Source organism: Leopardus geoffroyi, chromosome A2, assembly GCF_018350155.1.
Source record: "Leopardus geoffroyi isolate Oge1 chromosome A2, O.geoffroyi_Oge1_pat1.0, whole genome shotgun sequence".
Lineage (NCBI taxonomy): Eukaryota > Metazoa > Chordata > Mammalia > Carnivora > Felidae > Leopardus > Leopardus geoffroyi.
The window spans coordinates 145,856,465-145,875,784 of NC_059331.1; the positions used below are offsets into that span (position 1 = coordinate 145,856,465).

Sequence of the window (19,320 nt, forward strand, 5' to 3'; positions counted from 1 at the left end):
TGAGGTCATGACTGACAGTCAGATGTCAAGCTGTTATCAGCTTAACGTGCTGGCTGTCCTTCCCAGCTAGTCAGCTGCCTATGGACAAAAACTCTTCTGTGGCCATAGCTGCCTCACTATGCACTGACCATAAGATGATTGAACAAGAACACGCAGCTGCCCCTGGAGTGACGACTGGGGGCAAGTAGCCCCCGCTAGTGTAGATGAGCATGGATCCTTGTGGCAATCCGGGGCCCCACCTCTGGGGGCCTCTTCCTTCTTTTTTTTTTTTTATATATATGTTTGTTTATTTTGAGAAGGGGGAGGGGCAGAGAGAGAGGGAGAGAGAATCCCAAACAGGCTCTGTGCTGTTGGCCTGGAGCCCAATGCTGGGCTTCATCTCACGAACTATGAGATGCTGACCTGAGCAGAAGTCCAGAGTTGGACGCTTAACCGATTGAGCCACCCAGGCGCCCTTGGGGGGCGTCTCCTAAAAGGGATGTCAGTAGGGCCAGCTTCCTCCTGTGGGCAAAGGAATTCATACTTCCTCCTGTGAGCCCCACTTCCTCCAAAAAGATGTCAGTAGAAGACTGCAAAGTAGGTTGCAAGGACTCAGGATCAGGTGGAAAGGATCTGTGGAGGAAAGGCGGTGATACCCACAGACTCGGAAGGTACTGACTCTGGGGTACTGACCAGATTTGTTCACGTGATGAAAACAAGCATTTTGCCCAGAGCCAGATTCCAGGGGAAGGGAACTAATACACCGATCTGATCACGTTCCAGGTACTTGATATGTGAATGATTATAAGAATAGTTGACTCTTATTGAATGCTTGCCGGGCTCTTTTCCAAGCACTTTACATGCATTCATTCACTGAATCTCACCACAGATCTGTGAGGCACAGAAAGGTTTCATAGTTCACCCAAGGCCACACAGTAAGCGGTAATGCTGGGATACTGTCAGGGGATCTGGCTACAGAGCGGGCTCTTGGCCACTGTGTTTGACACTCTCTTGGTTAATTCAGAAGGATCAGAGGAGCTGGTTTTTTGAAGAAATAAGCTCAGCAAAGCAAAATGACTTGCGCACAACCTCCTAGGTAGTAAGCGACAGACCCCCCGCCCTGGGCCCAAGGTCTTTCCGACAACCAAGTCCAGACTCTCCAGTCTCAGCTCTGACTTTGGATTTTTCCTCCCATCCGGGTTTCCCGCGCTGTGTTCCCTCTGTACCCCTTCGTGGTTGCTTACCTCACTCACTCTTGCCATTACTGCTTCCCTCAGCAGTGATAGAGCTATTTTTTGACCTTTATCAACAAGAGCATTTAAAAGAGTAAAATGTATCAGTGTTGTCTAAGGATCTTTTCTAAAGTAAAGGAAAATGTCGACAGCTTTCTTTTCATCTCCATGGACGTTCCCTCCATTCCTTCTTTCTTTAGTGGGAATACTTACAATAAAATACTTATAAAAGGATGCGGAATGGGATGCAGGGGGAGTTGACTGTGGGCTTTAAAAGCTCAGAAACATTACCTTTCTACCTCTGGCCATGGAGGCTGACAGACTCTGTAACCACGAGAGGGCACTGTGAGCTCACTTTTTGTGAATGCTTCCGAGGGTGGCAGATAGAGTTCCAGGACCCGGACACTCCCACAACCAAGAAATCCTGCAGTATTTTTATAGGAGCACCAGCTCTCATGACTGAGTCATAGTGGTCGCTTTTCTACCGAAGCCCCCTGAACTACATCCCTGGAAGAAATACCTCAGGGTCCAAAAGGAGCTTGGTTTGGGGGACCCCCTGTGATCTGGCTGCTGCCCTGAGAACAGAAGTCTCCAGGCATTCAGTGCTGCTGCAGCAAGCAGTTTCCTCCCTCACGGGTTCCATTGGGTCCCTTACCATCTCAGCTCAGTCGTCCATCTTCCTAGGTTGGGAGGCCTGCCTCTTTTGGTCCCGGCTTCTTTGAAGCAGTCTGGCCACTGAGCCAACGCTTCCCTCTGCCTGCTGGAATTTCATTTTTGTTTTTTTTTAACCTACAAAATTGAAAAGATACAGAAAAGCACAAAGAACAACCTAATAAACACCCATATTCCCACTACTCAGAAGATATAATTGGAAAAGTCAAATCGTTCTACAGGTCTTGTTGATTAAAACAGCTGTCTTGGGACCTGACTCCTACCGGATACCCCATCACTTCCTGTTCTTGGGAGCCAACCTATCTTATTTTATTTTATTTTATTTTATTTTATTTTATTTTATTAAAATGTTTATTCATTTTGATGGGGGCGCAGGGGCAGGAAGAGAGGAAAGAGGAGAGAGAGAGAATATCCCAAGCAGGTTCCACACTGTCAGCACAAGAGAGCCCCATGCGGGGCTGGATCTCACAAATTGTGAGATCATGACCTGAGCCAAAATCAAGAGTTGGGCACTTAACCGACCGAACCACTTAGGTGTGGTTTATTTAACCAATTTATTTTAGATGCTTCTTATGTTACTTCCATATGTCTGAACAACATGATAATACTATCTCTCTCTCTTTTTTTTTAATGTTTATTTTTGAGAGAAAGAGAGACTGCACAGGGGAGGGGCAGAGAGAGAAGGAGAGAGAGGATGCAAAGTGGGCTCCCTGCTGACAACAAAGAACCGATACGGGGCTCGAACTCACAAACCGTGAGATCATGACTTGAGTTGAAGTCAGTCGCTTAACCCACTGAGCCACCCAGACGCCTCAGTAATACCATCTCTTGAATGTCCATTTGAGGTGTTACCATTTGACTTTTCAACATAGAGGATCAGGATTTAGCTGTTTTTCAATCTTTGCCTATAGGCAGGGGGGAAAAAAGTAGAAGGGAGGAGGTAATAGTCACAGCTTTGAAAGCTGGAAAGCAAAGGATGATGGGTAACTTAGCAGATTTGAAAAAGCAAAGTCTTAGGCAGCAGTAGGGAAAGCTTCTACTGCAGCACCCCCAGAAGGCTCTGCATTGGAGGCAGTAAGTAGGTACTCCAGAAGGTAGAAATGAAAGCAGGAGGGTGGGTCCCTGGTCCCCTCCCGAACTCTGAATAGTCAGATGACTGCCTTTCTCCCACACTGGCTGACTGTTCAGTTCATTCTCTGGGGAAGGCAAACAGAGGGTCTGTGGTATTTAATGGAATTGTCTTCTAGCTTCTCAAACTCATTTTAAGAAGTTCAGTATCTTTCTGACTCTTGAGCTTTTGTAAAATTGTTATTCTTCGACCCATTCCAGACATTTGAAGGATTGTCTCTTTGTCCCCAGAATTTTGAAATTTTACAATGATGTATATTTACGTGAGTCTATTTTCATCTATTGGGCTGTGTACCTAATGACCCCTTTCATTGTGGAAATTCTTATGTTTTGGTTTTGGGAAATTTAAAAAATTATTTCATTGAATCACATTCCCCACCCCTCACGCCCAAACATACCATTGTCTTTGTTGCCTCTTTTTGGCACTCATATTATTCAGATGTTGGACTTCTCCAACTGGCCCTCGAAATGATTTTGTTTGTTTGTTTGTTTTTGAGTAAACTCTGCACTCGCGTGGGACTCAAATTCATGACCCGGAGATCAAGAATCACACGCTTTTCAGACTGAGCCAGCCAGGTACCCCTTCTTCTTCCCCTCCTCCTCCTCCTCCTCCTTCTTCTTTTTAATTTAAAGAAAAAACTTATTGAAGATTGGAAAAACAATTCCTAAAAGACCAACTTTTCCAGAAAACTGTAGCTACACAATGCATTCCATCTGTCATGTTAAAACATGCATTAGACAGACACAAATTTAAAAACCATAAAACAAGACGCCATTCTTCAACAATCTGAGCAGAGAGAAAATGCATCTTTCCTATTTTTAATTTCTTTCTCTTTTTATTTCCTGAGTTTTTAAAAATTTCTGCTACGCGCTTTCATTTTAAAAGTCTTATGTTTGCTTTCCGAATGTTCACTTCTTAAAATAGCATGTTCTTTCACAAATACAATATCTGAAGTCTCTGAGGATATTAATGATTTTTTTTTTTTTTTGGTCTTGATTTCTCCTTGATGCATTGCTTCTGTTTCCTCTTTGTTATTTATTTTTTCTCCTTGCTTATGTTGGTTTCTGTCTTTTGCATCAAAGGTTTTCTTCATGTATCTGATGACTGTCTGTCTGCTCATACTTAAGAGTGTGATACTAAATGTTTTTCTAGAAACTCTGTGAACATGGGTATGGTCTTCACCAAGGGGGATCTGGCCGGCCTATTTCCTCCAGAGAATTCTCAATGTTAGTATCTTCCGGTTTCCTCTCTTGGGTTTGTCAGATACCTCAGAAGTTCTTCCAATTTCCCCCATGGAACATACGTTCCTGCTTGCCAAGGTCTGGCAGCTGAAAGAGCCAAGTAGGGAAGAACTGAAATCTAAATATTTCATAAACTGCTGGCTGTAGCCTCTTCAGTCATGAGGGACAGACAATAGCTCAGTTGGCGGTGAGGGGCCTGCAGCACTTGCTTGTAGTTGGGATGAGTTTGCCCCTGAATCACAAACCTTTCCTGAACGGATTAATAGGAAAGCCAGTAAAGGTGAAACTTAAGTGGGGAATGGAGTATAAAGGCCACCTGATATCTGTAGATAGCATGCAGCTTGCAAACGGAAGAATACATAGATGGGGCATTGTATGGACATTTGGATGAAGCTTTTCTTTAATGTTTATTTAGTTATTCAGAGAGAGAGAGAGAGCAGGTGAGGGGCAGAGAGAGAGAGAGAGAGAGAGGGAGGAAGAGAGAGAATCCTGAGCAGGCTCCGTTCCATTAGCACAGAGCCCATTGTGGGGCTCGATCCCACGAACCATGAGATCATGGCTTGAGCCGAAATCAAAAGTCAGATGTTTAACCAACTGAGCCATCCATGTGCCCCTGGGTGAAGTTTTAATAAGACCCTAACCCAGAGGAAGGAGATTGGTATATAGAAACACAAGGCCCCCCATATCGAGTAAGAAGTCATGGACTATATGTATTCAGTGACTGCCCAGTTCCATACTTCTCACTGGACAGATAATCTCACAATATAAAGACCTTTGACTTCTGGCCCTGAATCTGCTGCTAAATCTGAAGTGACTCTTGAGTGAATCTTTTTTTTTTTTTTAAGTTTATTTATTTATTTTGAGACAGAGAGAGAGTAGGGGAGGGGTAGTGAGAGAGAGAGAGAGGGAGAGAATCCCAAGCAGCCTCCGCAATGTCAGCAGCACAGAGCTGGACGCAGGGCTTGAACTCACGAACCAGGAGATCGTGACCTGAGCCCAAGTTGGATGCTCAATTGACTGAGCCACCCAGTCGCCCCTCTGAGTAAATCATTTTAACTTCAACTATTAATCTCATTATTTTTTGCAATGTGAGGGTTAGAAGAACCTTCCAATTACGTGTAGTTCTCTGGGTTTGCTATCTTCATCGCTGAGTGAAAGAAGCAAGACTCATGGCCACTATTTGTAAGAAGGAGAATATATACATAAATACATAGAGTATTTCCAGAAGGATGCAGATGAAACTTAAGTGGTTGCATCCAGAGAGAGGAACTGAGGATGACTTTCTTTTCAGTAAATACTCTTGTATCTTTTGAACTTTGAAAAAAAATAATTTCATAAACCTGTGCATAATCATCCTGTCTCCAGGATGGTATTTCCCTCTTCTACGGTGCCTGGTGTCCCTCAGTAACAAAGATGGCAGAAGCAGCAAGTGCAGAGGATGGAGTTGAGAATGGTTGACGAATGTGCCCTGATGTTTGGCTCTAACTGGTGGATGGTGCCTGGATAAATAAAGGATGAATATCACTTTTTTTTTTTTTTTTTTTTTAATTTTTGGGACAGAGAGAGACAGAGCATGAACGGGGGAGGGGCAGAGAGAGAGGGAAACACAGAATCGGAAACAGGCTCCAGGCTCTGAGCCATCAGCCCAGAGCCTGACACGGGCCTCGAACTCACGGACCGCGAGATCGTGACCTGGCTGAAGTCGGACGCTTAACCAACTGCGCCACCCAGGCGCCCCGAATATGACTTTCTTTCCAGTGCTCCGACTCCTTAAGTTTTGTAACCACATCTCACTGAAGAATTAATTCCTCCCTTCAGTAATCAATTCTAGTGGCAGTCCAGGTAGGCAGCTGCTGTCCATGCTGACACATGCCAGGTGGCTGTACCACAGGTCCCTTGTGTATTAGGGGGAAGAATGAAATCAGTTATAGAGCTGTTAATCTCTGCTCCGACAGCTGGAGGATGAAGCTCTAGGCTGGTTCTTTAGAACAGGAAGGAAATTCTGAAAGCCACAGTGTGAAGAGAAACCTTAAGAAGCCCTTGGGTCTGGTGGACTTTTGGGCTTTGCAGAAATAGCAATCCTCAGATGCCTTCCAACACACAGCGTTAGGCATAAATGTGAAGACCAGGATACAAAAGACTCCACTCGGGGTAGAACAACTCCACAAATGAACAGATTTCCCAAGACAGCAGTAGCACAGGGAAGTAGGGGGTCAAGGCTGATGATTTCTACCTCTTTGCCAGGGAAAATGTAGTTACTCTATAGATGTCCAGAGGTATTCTGGGATTATCAGGGCTATGGCTTGCTCTCTGAACAACCATAAAACTACAAGATCCCCTTTGCCTCAGTTTCTCTGAGAATAGAGAAGAAATAACCTAACCCATAATCTGTCACTCAACTGCATTTGAATGTATTTTTTCCTAATATTATTTACATAGTAAAATCTTATGGAATGTGGAATTCTGTCTCCTGCATATTGTTTTAGCATATTATTTTATCATAAGCATTTATTTCATATATATTTTATATATTCCATAATCTTATGGAATGTGAAATTCTGTCTCCACATTACTTTAGCATGTTATTTTATCATAAGCATTTATTTCACTTCATCATTAAAAAAAGTTCTTTGCAAACTTGATTTTATTTTTATTTATTTATTTTAAAACATTTCTTAATGTTTACTATTTATTTTTGAGAGAGGTAGAGAGACAGAGTGCAAGCAGGAGAGGGGCAGGGAGAGAGAAGACGACAGAGTCGGAAGCAGGCTCCAGGTTCTGAACTGTCAGCACAGAGCCCAATGTGGGGCTGGAATCCATGAAACGTGAGATCATGACCTGAGCCGAAGGAGAACGCTTAACCGACTGAGCCACCCAGGCACCCTGCAAACTTGATTTTATTTTATTTTTTTATTTTATTATTTTTTTAATTTTTTAACATGTATTTATTATTGAGAGACAGAGAGACACAGCATGAGCAGCGGAGGGGTAGAGAGAAGGGGAGACACAGAATCCGAAGCAGGCTCCAGGCTCTGAGCTGTCAGCACAGAGCCTGATGTGGGGCTCGAACCCACAAACTGTGAGATCATGACCTGAGCCGAAGTAGGTTGCCTAACCAACTGAGCCACTCAGGCGCCCCACAAACTTTATTTTAAAGGCTGTAACCATTCCCCTATCGCTGGACATTAAAGCAGTTTCAGTATCTTTTTGTCACTAAAAATGAAACCAGTATACGTCTTTGTAATTACACCTTTTAACATAAAAGTTTGATCTGGCAAACTTACCTTGGCATCAATAAACAATCTAAAACCTCGGAAAAAAACCCATAAAAGTACAAAGAAAGTTAAAAAAAAATCATCTCAAAGCCCATCAGTTAAGGAAATCACTGCTCACATTTAATATTCCCCTCCGCTTATGTATTTATTCGAATTTCATATTATTTCTCTAGTAGAATCAATAGGTCAGAAGATTTGGCCTCGCTTAAAGCTACCTGTTATTCCTTAGTGTGGAAATTTCTTTTTTTTTCTTTTCTTAGTTTTTAAATTTCGGCCTAGTGATACCTACCTACTTTTTTAGACTGATTTTAAACTTCCAAACTCAAAATGTGCCAGAAATTGCCACATCAGGTAAGGTCCTATTTTTATTACTTCTATAAACATTCCCGTTTAAGTCCAGAAAGGTTTCAGGGTCCAGATTTCACAGAAATATAAAAACCAAGCTACTTTAAGCTGGAGGCCAGCGCTCTCTTCACGTGACGCCGCCGCTTTTCCTTTAAATGCCTGGTCACGTGACCGCAGACGTGTACAGACGGAGGAAATTTACGCTGTCAGGGTAGGGAGTCATTCCTCCCCCACCTTCCCAACCCTAGGGTTCTTGGCTTTCCCTTCCCGGAAGCCGCAACTCCTGAGGAGACTTTCTTCCCCATCCCCTTAGTCGTGTCACACCTACTCTCAGTCCTTTCCTTCCAGTTAGTCCCCGGTGCTAAAGCTCTGTCTTTCTCACAGTATCCCACTAGCCAGAGGCAGGGCGACGGGGACTACGACTCCCAGGAGGCATTGCGGACCCCGCCCCTGGGGGCGCGCAGTGTAGGTTGGGGGCTGAGGTCCCACGGTCGTCTCGCCGCGTGCTGCCTGGAGCAAGCGCACTACAGGTTCCGTGGCGCCTCGCGCGCGAGGCGTGCAGGGCCAGGCCGGGGCGGGGCGGGGCCGGGCGGGGTGGGGCGGGACAGGCTGGGGCTGGCTGGCCGGCGGGCGGGCGGGCAGGCGGGCGGAGGAAGGGGGTGGGAGCGGAGGCGATGGAGGGGAGGAGTGGGGGAATGGGGGAGGGAAGGGGAAGGGAGGCGGGAGGCGGGGCCGAGCTGGAGCCGGAGCTGGAGTCAGAGCCGGCGGTTGCAGTGGAGGCGGTGATGTCGGTGCAGGTCGTGTCAGCAGCGGCTACCGCGAAGGTGCCTGAGGTGGAGCTGAAAGACCTGAGCCCCTCCGAGGCGGAGCCGCAACTGGGACTGAGCACGTCGGCTGTGAGCGCCATGGCCCCCCCGGCAGGCGGCGGGGACCCCGAGGCTCCAGCCCCCGCCGCGGAGCGGCCCCCGGCCCCTGGCCCGGGCTCGGGGCCCGCCGCCGCTCTCAGCCCAGCCGCCGGGAAAGTGCCTCAGGCGTCGGCCATGAAGCGGAGCGACCCTCATCACCAGCACCAGCGGCACCGAGACGGCGGCGAGGCCCTGGTCAGCCCCGACGGCACCGTCACCGAGGCGCCGCGCACAGTCAAGAAGGTACTGGGGCCGGGCTGCCTCTCGCGGAGAGAGGGAGGGAGGGGGAACCGCAGATGGTCGCGGCATGGCAGCACCACCCTCCACGCCCTCTCTTCCGATCATACAAGCCCGGAGAGCCCTTTTCCCCTGAAACCCACTCGCTGAGAGATGCCCCCACCTGCCCCCAGTTATGGGGAGCGAAGACTCCAGGTGGCACGGGAGTACTTCGCTATGAATAACATGGAGGTAGCGCTCTCCGCTACTACTTAGAATAGGCAGGGGAGGAAAGGCACCTAATACTATCCTTCGCCTGAGCACCCAGCATGCTCCCATGTGTTATTTTCCAGACTATTCAGGGAAAAGACCCCGATGGTGTAGAAAAATCTTACCGCTTGTGAGAGTTCACCCAGCAGTAGGGTGGAAACATCTTTTCTGTTTGGAGGACGAGTAAGTAGTAGTTAACCTGCCCTGAAATCCTCAGTTGTCTGGTTTCTGCACAGATGATGACTTTCTGCCTTTCTGTGGCCAACCGCTTCTTTAGAGCAGTACTGATGCTGTGCCCTTCATTCCAGATACTGCAGTATCCTTGCATCTTCTCTGAATGTAGAAGGGTAATGGAGAGAGTCTCTTCATTCTTTTCTCTTCAGAGGTTCCTCCCCTCTGCTTAGTAGTTGGCCACCAGAATTATTAGACTGTGCATGAAGAGAATGATTGTTTTGTTCGTTCCTTACGATCTGGAAGTGTTAGGAAGAGATGCTTCTACTTTGGGGAAAGGCGATCATGGTGAGGCTGGCTGTCTCAGCTGTCAGCTTCTTTCAGACATAGTTTTGAAGAGCCAGTAGTCTCAGAACACTAAGCTTAGATGTGTGATATTCCAGTATTACCCTTACAATGCCTGTCCATGGTGTGCCTCACCTCTCATAAAGCTAAATCAGCACAGGAAAACGGGCGAGTGTCGGAAAAGACAGAGATATGGATCACATAAAAAGGGATTTATGGTCTAATTTCCAAGGCATAATATGAACACAGTGATTTATGTTTTTTTTTTTTTAATTGTTGTGAATGATATTTAATTGCTTTATCAGAAGAAGAGCCGTAAAGTGATGTGAAGTCTGCATTGGTATTACTGTGTAAAACTCAGCTGAATTGGAACCCTGGCTCCAGCCTAACTTTTGTTGTAATAGTCTCATGATTAAGGTATGAAGCAGATAACCCTTTCATTCTAACTCCCTAGATATAGGTGATAGATGATGTCAGATGTAAGACTGAAGGAATTTGTTTAATTATGCTTTAGGACAGTGTCCAGGTCATTTGCAGTGTGAAACTCCTCTGGGAGGAGTTGTAGGACGCAGCACAGGTCCCAGGGCTGGTAGTACCTAGCATGAGTCTGGAAATCGGAAATATTTCTGACTGGTCGAGTTGCTTTCTCACTTTGGCCAAATTTTTTTCCTGTGATTAGGGATCTTTTTGTGTAAAATTCTGTAATTTGAATTCTAATAATTTGAATAGATCTCTTGACTGTAAAGATTGTTTAACAAATTACTTTTAGGGCATGGGATTTACAGACAGGCAAACCTGGGTTTCAATACTAGTATCCTCACTAACTAGCTTTTGGGTAATTTCTAAATTTTCCGAATCTCTTAGTTTCCTCTGTTATAAAATGTAAATACTAATATGATTGAAGATTAGAAATATTTGTAAAGGGCTTTAGCATAGAACTTGGCACAAGTACCAAGGGCTTAAGAGATGATGGCTATTATTATTAAGGACGATTTTATTTTATTCCTCCCCTAACTGTGGATTAAGTGCATGCCACCATGACCTCGTCTGAAAGGTACACTCAGTTCAATAGACTTTATATAAAGAAGTTAAAAAATCACAGGTCAGCATGTCAGTCTATTTTTCTTAAATCTAGATGTGCTTCTTGACCATTTTCCTTGTTGTTGAACCACCTTCTTCCTGTTTTTTTCTAGCATCAAAATGTAGGTTCCATGATTCTAGATTTACTCAGCAGCCTCAAGGCTATGGAAGACAGGGCTGAGCTTGCCTTACGTTAATTGCAAACAAAAAACAACTTTTGCTGGAAGTTGAACAAATGAAACTCTGGGCAAGGATACAGCTGTATGACACAACCAAAGGCATTGCTGAGCTCCTTTTGGGGGACAGAATTTTTAACTTTCTTGATATTGAATTGGCTAAATTAAGTGCACGAGACTGCCCGTTTTTCCCCAGATTGAAAGTCACCTCGTTAAGAGACTGCAGTGTGACATTTTGATTTGTTGCCTCTTTCTTGATTCTTAGATTGTTTATTTAATCATTCTTACCTTGACACCTTTCTGCTTTTATTGTAGGGAGCGATTGGGGGTATTAGATCTTGAAATAGCTACTTTTGGCTATGTAACTGGTGACCGTAGCTTTTATTTTGTAACTGTCACATACAAGCTTATTTATCTTAAGTCACATTTTAGTTATGGTTTCCCTTACTCTGTTCATGTATCTGTCATCAGTTTTCTCTGATCAGTTACTCTGCTCAGCCACACGAGGGAAATAAACTTTTTGTAAGAGCCAGAATTCCCAAGTGCAGTAGTTAATAAGAATGAGCATATGGTATGCAGATTACTTAGTCACATCTTATCTTTGACTCCTACCTTCATCATGTCACTTGGGGTGCTGTGGGGACCAGATCTTGTTATTGTGGCTATTGTATATTTGTATTAACATCTTTCTTCATAAGTTCACGTTCGGTGAACCCGACAAACCAAAAATCTCTGTAAGAAGTGATTTGTGGAATCGGAAGATAAATTTCAAGTGAATGCAGTAGTGGTAGTTGAGAGGGTTTCTTCCCTGTGTTCTTGAAAATGGGGTAATAAGAATGTCATAGCACATTTCTCACGGCAGGGGAAACAAGGCAGGAGAGGATTTATTTCAGGAAAGTTAAAACTTTCTGACAGTAAGGCTGCAAGCCTCAGAACTGTAACTCGTTTGTGCTTACATCAGTATTGGTAATGACCATGTTCAAGCAGTCTTTTTTTTTTTTTTTTTTCTTTTTCCTTTTTGGCAAACGTATCCACTTTGCACTGGATTTGTTGCTGTCAGCAGAGAATGAGTTGAGCCATGTTAGTTCTTTCTTGCCCTGAATTCTTTAAGCTCTTGATTTGGTTAATTATAGATCACTAAAATGGAACCTTTTGGATGCAGGCATGGTATTGTGGGAGCAGTATGACTCTTTTTGCCAGTTAGGAAAGTACAGGCTTGCAAAATGTTCATTAAAACAATTGGCAGAATGATCCTAATATGGTTTACCATCAATTGACCTTTTATATTCCAGGAAATGTTAGAAGCATTTTTCTTTTTTTCTTTATTTTAGAGAAAGAGCTTGTGAGTGCAAGCAGGGGAAAGGGACAGAGGGAGAGAGAGAGAGAAGTATCCTAAGCAGTGCAGAGCCTAACATGGGGCTTGATCCCTGGGATCAAGACCTGAGCTGAAATCAAGAGTCTGTCGCTTAGGGGTGCCTGGGTGGCTCAGTTGGTTAAGTGTCCGGCCTCGACCTCGGCTCAGGTCATGATCTCATGGTGTGTGAGTTCAAGCCCCTCATGGGCTCTGTGCTGACAGCTCAGAGCCTGGAGCCTGCTCTGGATTCTGTGTTTCTCTCTCTCTCTGCTCCTGCCCTGCTCACACTATGTCTTTGTCTCTCAAAAAGTGAGTAAACATTAAAAAAAAAAAAAAAAAAAAAAAGGTCTGTCCCTTAACCGACTGAGCCACCCAGGCACCCTTATAGGCATTTTTCTAATCCTGACCATAGCACATTGAGATATAGGTGGCATTATCTCCATTTTACAGATAAGGAAATGGGGTTCTGAGAGGTAAAGTGCCTTGCCCAAGATTATACATCCAGCAAGTTGCAGAGCTAGGACTTAAATCTGTTTTAAACCTTTGCTTGTTTCCAAAACCTATGTCCTTTTTATTTATTATACCATACTGATTCTTTCTAAATTCTTAGATGCTGAATTCTGGCCTTCTCCCAGAAGTGTTTCAGAATACTTAGTGACCTCTAAGGTATGCCTGTCTGCCCTAAGGTTTAGGCCATTCAAAAGCAAAGTTAAGGAGGGTCTGAGTCAGGGTTCTAGGAATAGGAGAGAAAAATAAATGTACAAATGTAGAACCTCAAAAAATTGTAAAATTATAAGGAAGAAGCGCATCTTACATATATAAAAAGGTGTTTCAAGATCAATGATGCATTTTCACATTAGTAATCTGAGAAATTTATCCTTATTTTTAAAGTTATAGGGGCACCTGGGTGGCTCATCGGTTAAGCATCTGACTTCGGCTCAGGTCATGATCTCACGGTCCGTGAGTTCGAGCCCCGCGTCGGGCTCTGTGCTGACAGCTCAGAGCCTGGGGCCTGTTTCAGATTCTGTGTCTCCCTCTCTCTCTGACCCTCCCCCGTCCATGCTCTGTTTCTCTCTGTCTCAAAACTAAATAAACATTAAAAAAAAATAATAAAGTTATAAGTAAATCTGGAGTACCTGAAGAATATGCTCTTCCTTTCTGTCCCACTAATAGTTTTTTCCCTGTTCTTTAACTCTCACTTTCTCTGTGAATCAGTCTCTAATTAGGCATTTTGAAAATTAGAAGGAGAAGCATACTGTTATGTATTCCAGCTGTGTACCAGGTACTGTATCAGAGAGCCTTGCATACATTGTTTTAGTTAATCCTCCTATGAGCTCTCCTTGTTTTATTGAGGAAACAGAGCTGAAGAGATTAAGGAATTTGTCTCAAGGTTCCACATCTAGTAATGTGATGGAGCTAATAGAACTCTACTCTGATGCAAAAGCCCAGACTCTTGCTTTTCAGTTGAAGTTTCATTTCTGTTCAAAGCTCAGATTGAATATTTTATTTTATTTTATTTTATTTTATTTTATTTTAAATATTTATTTTTGAGAGAGACAGAGACAGGATGCGAGTGGGTTGGGGCAGAGAGAGAGAGGGAATCGCAGGATCCAAAGCAGGCTCCAGGCTCCGAGCTGTCAGCACAGAGCCTGACGCGGGGCTCGAACTCACGAGCTGTGAGATCGTGACCTGAGTTGCAGTCGGACACTCAACCGACTGAGCCACCCAGGCACCCCAATTTTGTTTTGTTTTAGAGAGCGCATGAGCAGGGGAGGGGCAGAGAGGGAGAGGGAGAGAGAGAGAATCCCAAGCAGGACTGACAGTGCGGAGCCTGACATGGGACTCGAACTCACAAACTGCGAGATCATGACCTGAGCCGAAACCAAGAGTTAGCCACTTAACCACCTGAGCCACCCAGGTGCCCCATCAGATTGAATCTTTTAAATTTTAGTTAATTTGTATATTTTTTTTGTGGATGTTTTTGTTATTTCACCAACAGGCAATTTCTTTTTATTTATTGAGGTTGTTTCATGGTGTATATATCATATATTTATTTGAACACTTATGAGTTTTCTGAGAATGCAGCCCTTATTTTATATTAGTATGATTTATGAATTCTATTCTCCTTACTCCTGGGAAAGACTGAACATTAGGAATCTGGGAGGTTCCTCAGAGCTGAAGTAGCAGTTGTGTATTTGATGTCTTGTCCAGCTAATTGAAGAAATGGATATAGTTCATGAAAAAGAGAGTTTCTTTATTACAGAAAATGTTTCTCTACCCCACAATGAAAGGGGGAGAAAAGATTTATTGGAAACTTTATTTAGACTCTTTGTTGAGTTGAGTTTATAAAGAATATGCAGTTTCTCTCATGGTAACTTTGTTTAAAAAATTGAGAGATGTACAACTGAGGTGGATGGGAGAACAGTCTTAACAGTTGCCTCGATCCATCACCCTGCTATTGTGTTCAGGTGGTATGTACAATTAGAGGAGCTGAAATTCCATTTACCCACTAAGAGGTTAAGTAAGCTTGATCAGGTTTCTCGGGAATTTGTAGTAGCTTTTTATACTGTGAACGACCTATGGCCTGAGAGTGAGAGAGCAGAGCTGAGGAGAAAGTGGTGGATTGAAATTTTTTTTGGTAACGGTTCTGATTCTAAAACTATTTTGATTAAACTAAATAATTTAAGACACGATGTGTATGATCTGCAGTCTCCTCTTTTCCAGCTATATTCTGCAACAGTTCAATTAGTCGTTTTCCTTCTTGGACATTGGACACTTGGACGGCGTTAATAGCTGGTGATTTCCTATCCTTTTCTTTAAGGGTCTATCAATAGAAATGTATTGGTTTGGAGCCCAGGGTTTTTTGGGGTTTTTTTTTTTTTTGGCTTAGAACCTATATTAAGGATGGAGACAGAGGTTCTAGAGCTGGTTGAGTTTCTCTGAGTATAAATCAGACTTTTCCTTAAAGCTTTTCTGAATACTGCAGAGCTGTCATTGAGAGTTAAGTAACCTGAGGCTAAAACTGGCTTCATCTTCCCTATAAACTTAATCTCCTGCAGTGCTCCATGTGAACCTTTTTGATCACTCTAACAGAGTTGATGCTGTTGACTACCTTTTTTTAGAAGCTCTTCCCTTGGCTTCAGTTATGACTCTTCACTTGTGGCTACCATTTACTGAATACTTTACTCTCTGCCCGGCAGCTGTTTCATCTCATTTAATCCTCATCACAACTTTATCAGATGAATATTATTCTCTTTATTTTACAGATGAGAAAATACAGGCTCCAAGAGAATAATTAACTTGCTCAAGGCTTTGCCAATCTGTGATGCCTTTGGGGTTAGTGAGATGCCCATAGCAACAGTGGGAGGCTTTGCCACACTGCCAGCCCCCTCCTTCTCTGACTGTTCTCCCATGTGAAATCTGCTTAAATTATTGCTGCTGCTGTTAAGACCACTCTGCAACCTTTGGGATCTCAGAATCTGTTCTCAGAGAGAAGGTCTAAACCATCATGCCTCACATCCCTGTTTACCTCAATCACTGTCTGACATCCAGTTACCCATTATTTTCTAATACTCATTCCCTACCACTCTCTTCATCCTCTCAGCTAATCCAGTTCCCAGAAATCTTTCCACCATGTCCTCTACAACTTCCCCCTCCATTGTCAGTAAATCCCCATGTAGTATCAGCCTCTAGCAGCAAGATCAAGCTACAGGGGCAACAATGGGGGCCCTGTTCGTGTGGCACCTGGTATCCAGAACTGTAATGGTATAGCTCAAGCTGCAGCATCTCCTGCTTGACATTAGCCGTCACATCTTTGCCAAGTCCATTCTGTGTGTGATTTGGGGTGCTCTTTTTAGCTGTGTAGTCCCAAAGCAGCTTTTCCGCTCTGAGAGTCGAACCATGGAGCTGAGAGTTGTTAGAGGAAATCAGAAAACCAAGCAGATTGATGTCACTGTGAATTCATAATTGTCAACCTCATGTGCATAATCAGCATTGCCTAACAATGTTACACATTTCTCTAGTAAGTTCACTTTCCTACTCACTGCAAATGACTGTTTCAGGCCATCTCTATATCTCGTCTTTCATGTGTTCTTTTTAAATCAGTGATATGCCTTATACTTTAGTATAAAAACAGAAGCCCCCCCCCCCCCAAAGAAAATGCCTTCATCTTTATACTTCTCAAATTGACAAACCCACCTGTAATTGGGGCTCATCTTTTTCTCCTTACCTCCTGTTGGGTAGAGGAAGCATCCTTCATTCTGCCAGAGACCTGTCTCTTTCAGGTGCTCTTCCCACATTCTCCTGTCTTCTTAAAGAACTTTTTCCTTTGATTATTTTCTCTTTCTACTAAAGCCTTTCCTACAGTCTTCCAATTTGTGCTAATCTCTCCCATTTTGAAAACCCTGTCCTCTACCCCCCATATCTCCTTCCTGCTTCTATCCTTTCTATTTCCTTTCACAGCTAAGCTGCTTAAAGGGGTTTTCGTCACATACTATATACAGTTTTTCTTTCCACAAACTCTTTAACCCACTCCTACCTTAATGCTCTGACCAGAATAAGATCTTCTTGCTAAAGTTGCTAATATCCATCAGATTGGGAAACATGGTGGTCTGATTTTTCAGTCCTCATCAAGACCTCTTGGTAGGTCTTACCCAAACACTTTCCTCTCTTGGCTTCCACAACACTGCCCTTTACTGTTTTCCTCTCACTTCTCTGGGTGCTCCTTCTCAGTCCCCTTTGTTGGCTTTCTCCTTTATCCTGAGCCCTCTGTTCTTTCCATTGTGTTTTCTTCCTAAATCATCCACATCATTCCTATGCCTTTAAGTATCATCTACATCCCAACAACTCCCCAAATTATTTCTTTAGCCAAGATCCCTCTCCTGAATGCCAATTTTGTGTGTGTCCAAATGCCTACTTGCGGTTGCACTTCAAAACTAACATGAACAAAGTGGGTATTTTTATCTTTCTGTCTAATTCCCAAAATATATTCTTGTTTTCTTACGTTAGTTAAGATGTTTGCATTGTTTACATTGTTTTTTCTTTCTTTTAAAAAAATTGTGTTTAATTGCACAAGTAATGCCTAAGTATTTTCTTACAAAATAATTCAGTCTAATGAAGCAGAAGTCCTTCCTTGGCCCTCAGCAAGTCTCATTGCCCTCCTCAGAAGTGACTCCTGCTATCAATTTCTTTCTTGACTTTTTTTTTCTGACCTTACATTCAGAGTTGTGCATAGAGAAATTTGTAGTTTTATAATAACTTGTACATAAATAAAGCATACTATTATGTTTGCAGGTTGTTTTTTTTTTTCACTTGGAGTTCTTTCCCTATCAATATACACAGATCTATCTCATGTCTTTTTAACCCTGAATTGACTTCCAAAGTCCATACCATTGTTCTTTATTAAATCATTCTTCTGTTGATGCACATTTAACTTAATATTTTTTCTTTATAGACAGTGCTGTTGCAATTACCTGTATGCATTTTTGTGTGTGTGCATGTGTAAATGTTTCTCTAAGGTAGATACCTAAAAGTAGAATTCTGATGTTGAAAGATATCTACGATTTATTTCTTTATTGCTTTATTTATGTAAATTAAAAAAATTTTTTTTTTCAATTTATTTTTGAGAGAGAAGCAGAGCACGAGCAGGGGAGGGGCAGAAAGAGGGACACAAAGAATGTGAAGCAGGCTCCAGGCTCTGAGCTGTCAGCATAGAGCCCGACGCAGGGCTTGAACTTGTGAACTGCGAGATCATGACCTGACAGAAAGTCGAACACTTAACCGACTGAGCCACCTGGGCACCCCGAAAGACATCTATATTTTAACAAAAATTTTTTTTAATGTTTATTTATTTTTGAGAGAGAGAGAGCACAAGCAGAGGAGAGACAGAGAGAGAGGAGGACATGGAATCCGAGGCAGGCTCCAGGCCTTAAGCTGTCAGCACAGAACCTGACGCGGGGCTTGAACTCATGAGCTGTGAGATAATGACCTGACCCGAAGTCAGACACTCAACCAACTGAGCCACCCAGGTGCCCCTACATTTTAAACTTAATGCCGCCTTCAAAAATGTAGTACCATTTTACACATCAATTAACTATAAACAAGATAACCTTTTCACCACATCTTTACCAACCACTGGATTTACATCTTTCATGAGGAAAGTCATTTACTGTTTTTATTAGCATTTTTTCTGCTTAACATTATTTATGAGTGACTACTATGTGCCAAGTGCTAGGGATACAGCAGTGAATAAATTAGAGGAAGATCTCTGCCGTCTTCATGTTGGCTTGTAGTAATTCTTTATGTTTTGGATATTAATTATGTATATGTTGCAAGTATTTTTTTTTCTGTTTTCTTATTGACTTGTGACTTTATGATTTTAGAAGTTTTTCTAAAATTTAAAAGAAAGAAAGGAACACTTAGGTGGCTCAGTTGGTTGGGAGTCCAACTCTTGATTTCTGCTCAGATCATGATCCCAGGGTTGTGGGATTGAGCTCCAAACCCCACGTCGGGCTCCATGCTAAGCTTGAAATCTGCTTAAGATTCTCTCTCTCTCTCTCTCTCTCTCTCTCTCTCTTTCTCTTTCTCCCCCCGCCCTTCTGCTCCTCACCCCCACTCACTCGTGCATGCTCAATCTCTTGCTCTCTAGAAAAAAGTTTTTACATAGTCACATTGGGCATTGTTTTCCTCTATGGCTTAAACATTTTGTGTCTTAGAGTGGCATTTTCTACCCCAGGCTTATAAACAAATGATTTTATATGTTCTTCAACTGTTTTTATGGCTGTGTTTATTATATTTTGGTCCTCAGTCCATCTGGAATTCATTTTGTTTGTAATGTAAGATAGGGATTATTTGTTTGTTTTTTTTTTTATTTTTATTTTTTTTTATTTTGAGAGAGAGAGAGAGGTAATCCAAAGCAGGCTCTGCACTTTC

The 19,320-nt window shown here is 43.0% G+C and overlaps 2 protein-coding genes across 3 annotated transcripts in view; both read left to right on the forward strand.

Annotated features, from left to right (window-relative positions):
• The first annotated feature begins 3,886 nt into the window (after window positions 1-3,886).
• LOC123607683 (small nuclear ribonucleoprotein F-like) lies at window positions 3,887-4,708 on the forward strand. The gene has a single exon (XM_045497101.1). It carries the CDS (start codon window positions 4,474-4,476, stop codon window positions 4,642-4,644), a length of 171 nt encoding a protein of 56 aa, XP_045353057.1. The 5' UTR covers window positions 3,887-4,473; the 3' UTR covers window positions 4,645-4,708.
• A 3,882-nt stretch (window positions 4,709-8,590) lies between these two features.
• The window catches only part of AHCYL2 (adenosylhomocysteinase like 2), a 170,522-nt gene continuing 159,792 nt past the window's right edge, over window positions 8,591-19,320 (forward strand). For both annotated transcript variants that reach the window (XM_045495596.1, XM_045495597.1), the window contains exon 1: window positions 8,591-9,021. In XM_045495596.1, coding sequence (XP_045351552.1) covers window positions 8,659-9,021 — 363 coding nt within the window. In that variant the 5' untranslated portion in view covers window positions 8,591-8,658. The remainder of the gene's footprint in view (window positions 9,022-19,320) is intronic.

Excerpts from the sequence above, each read along its gene's own strand:
- LOC123607683 (XM_045497101.1), top strand. The coding sequence starts at position 4,474 with ATGAGTTTGCCCCTGAATCACAAACCTTTCCTGAACGGATTAATAGGA.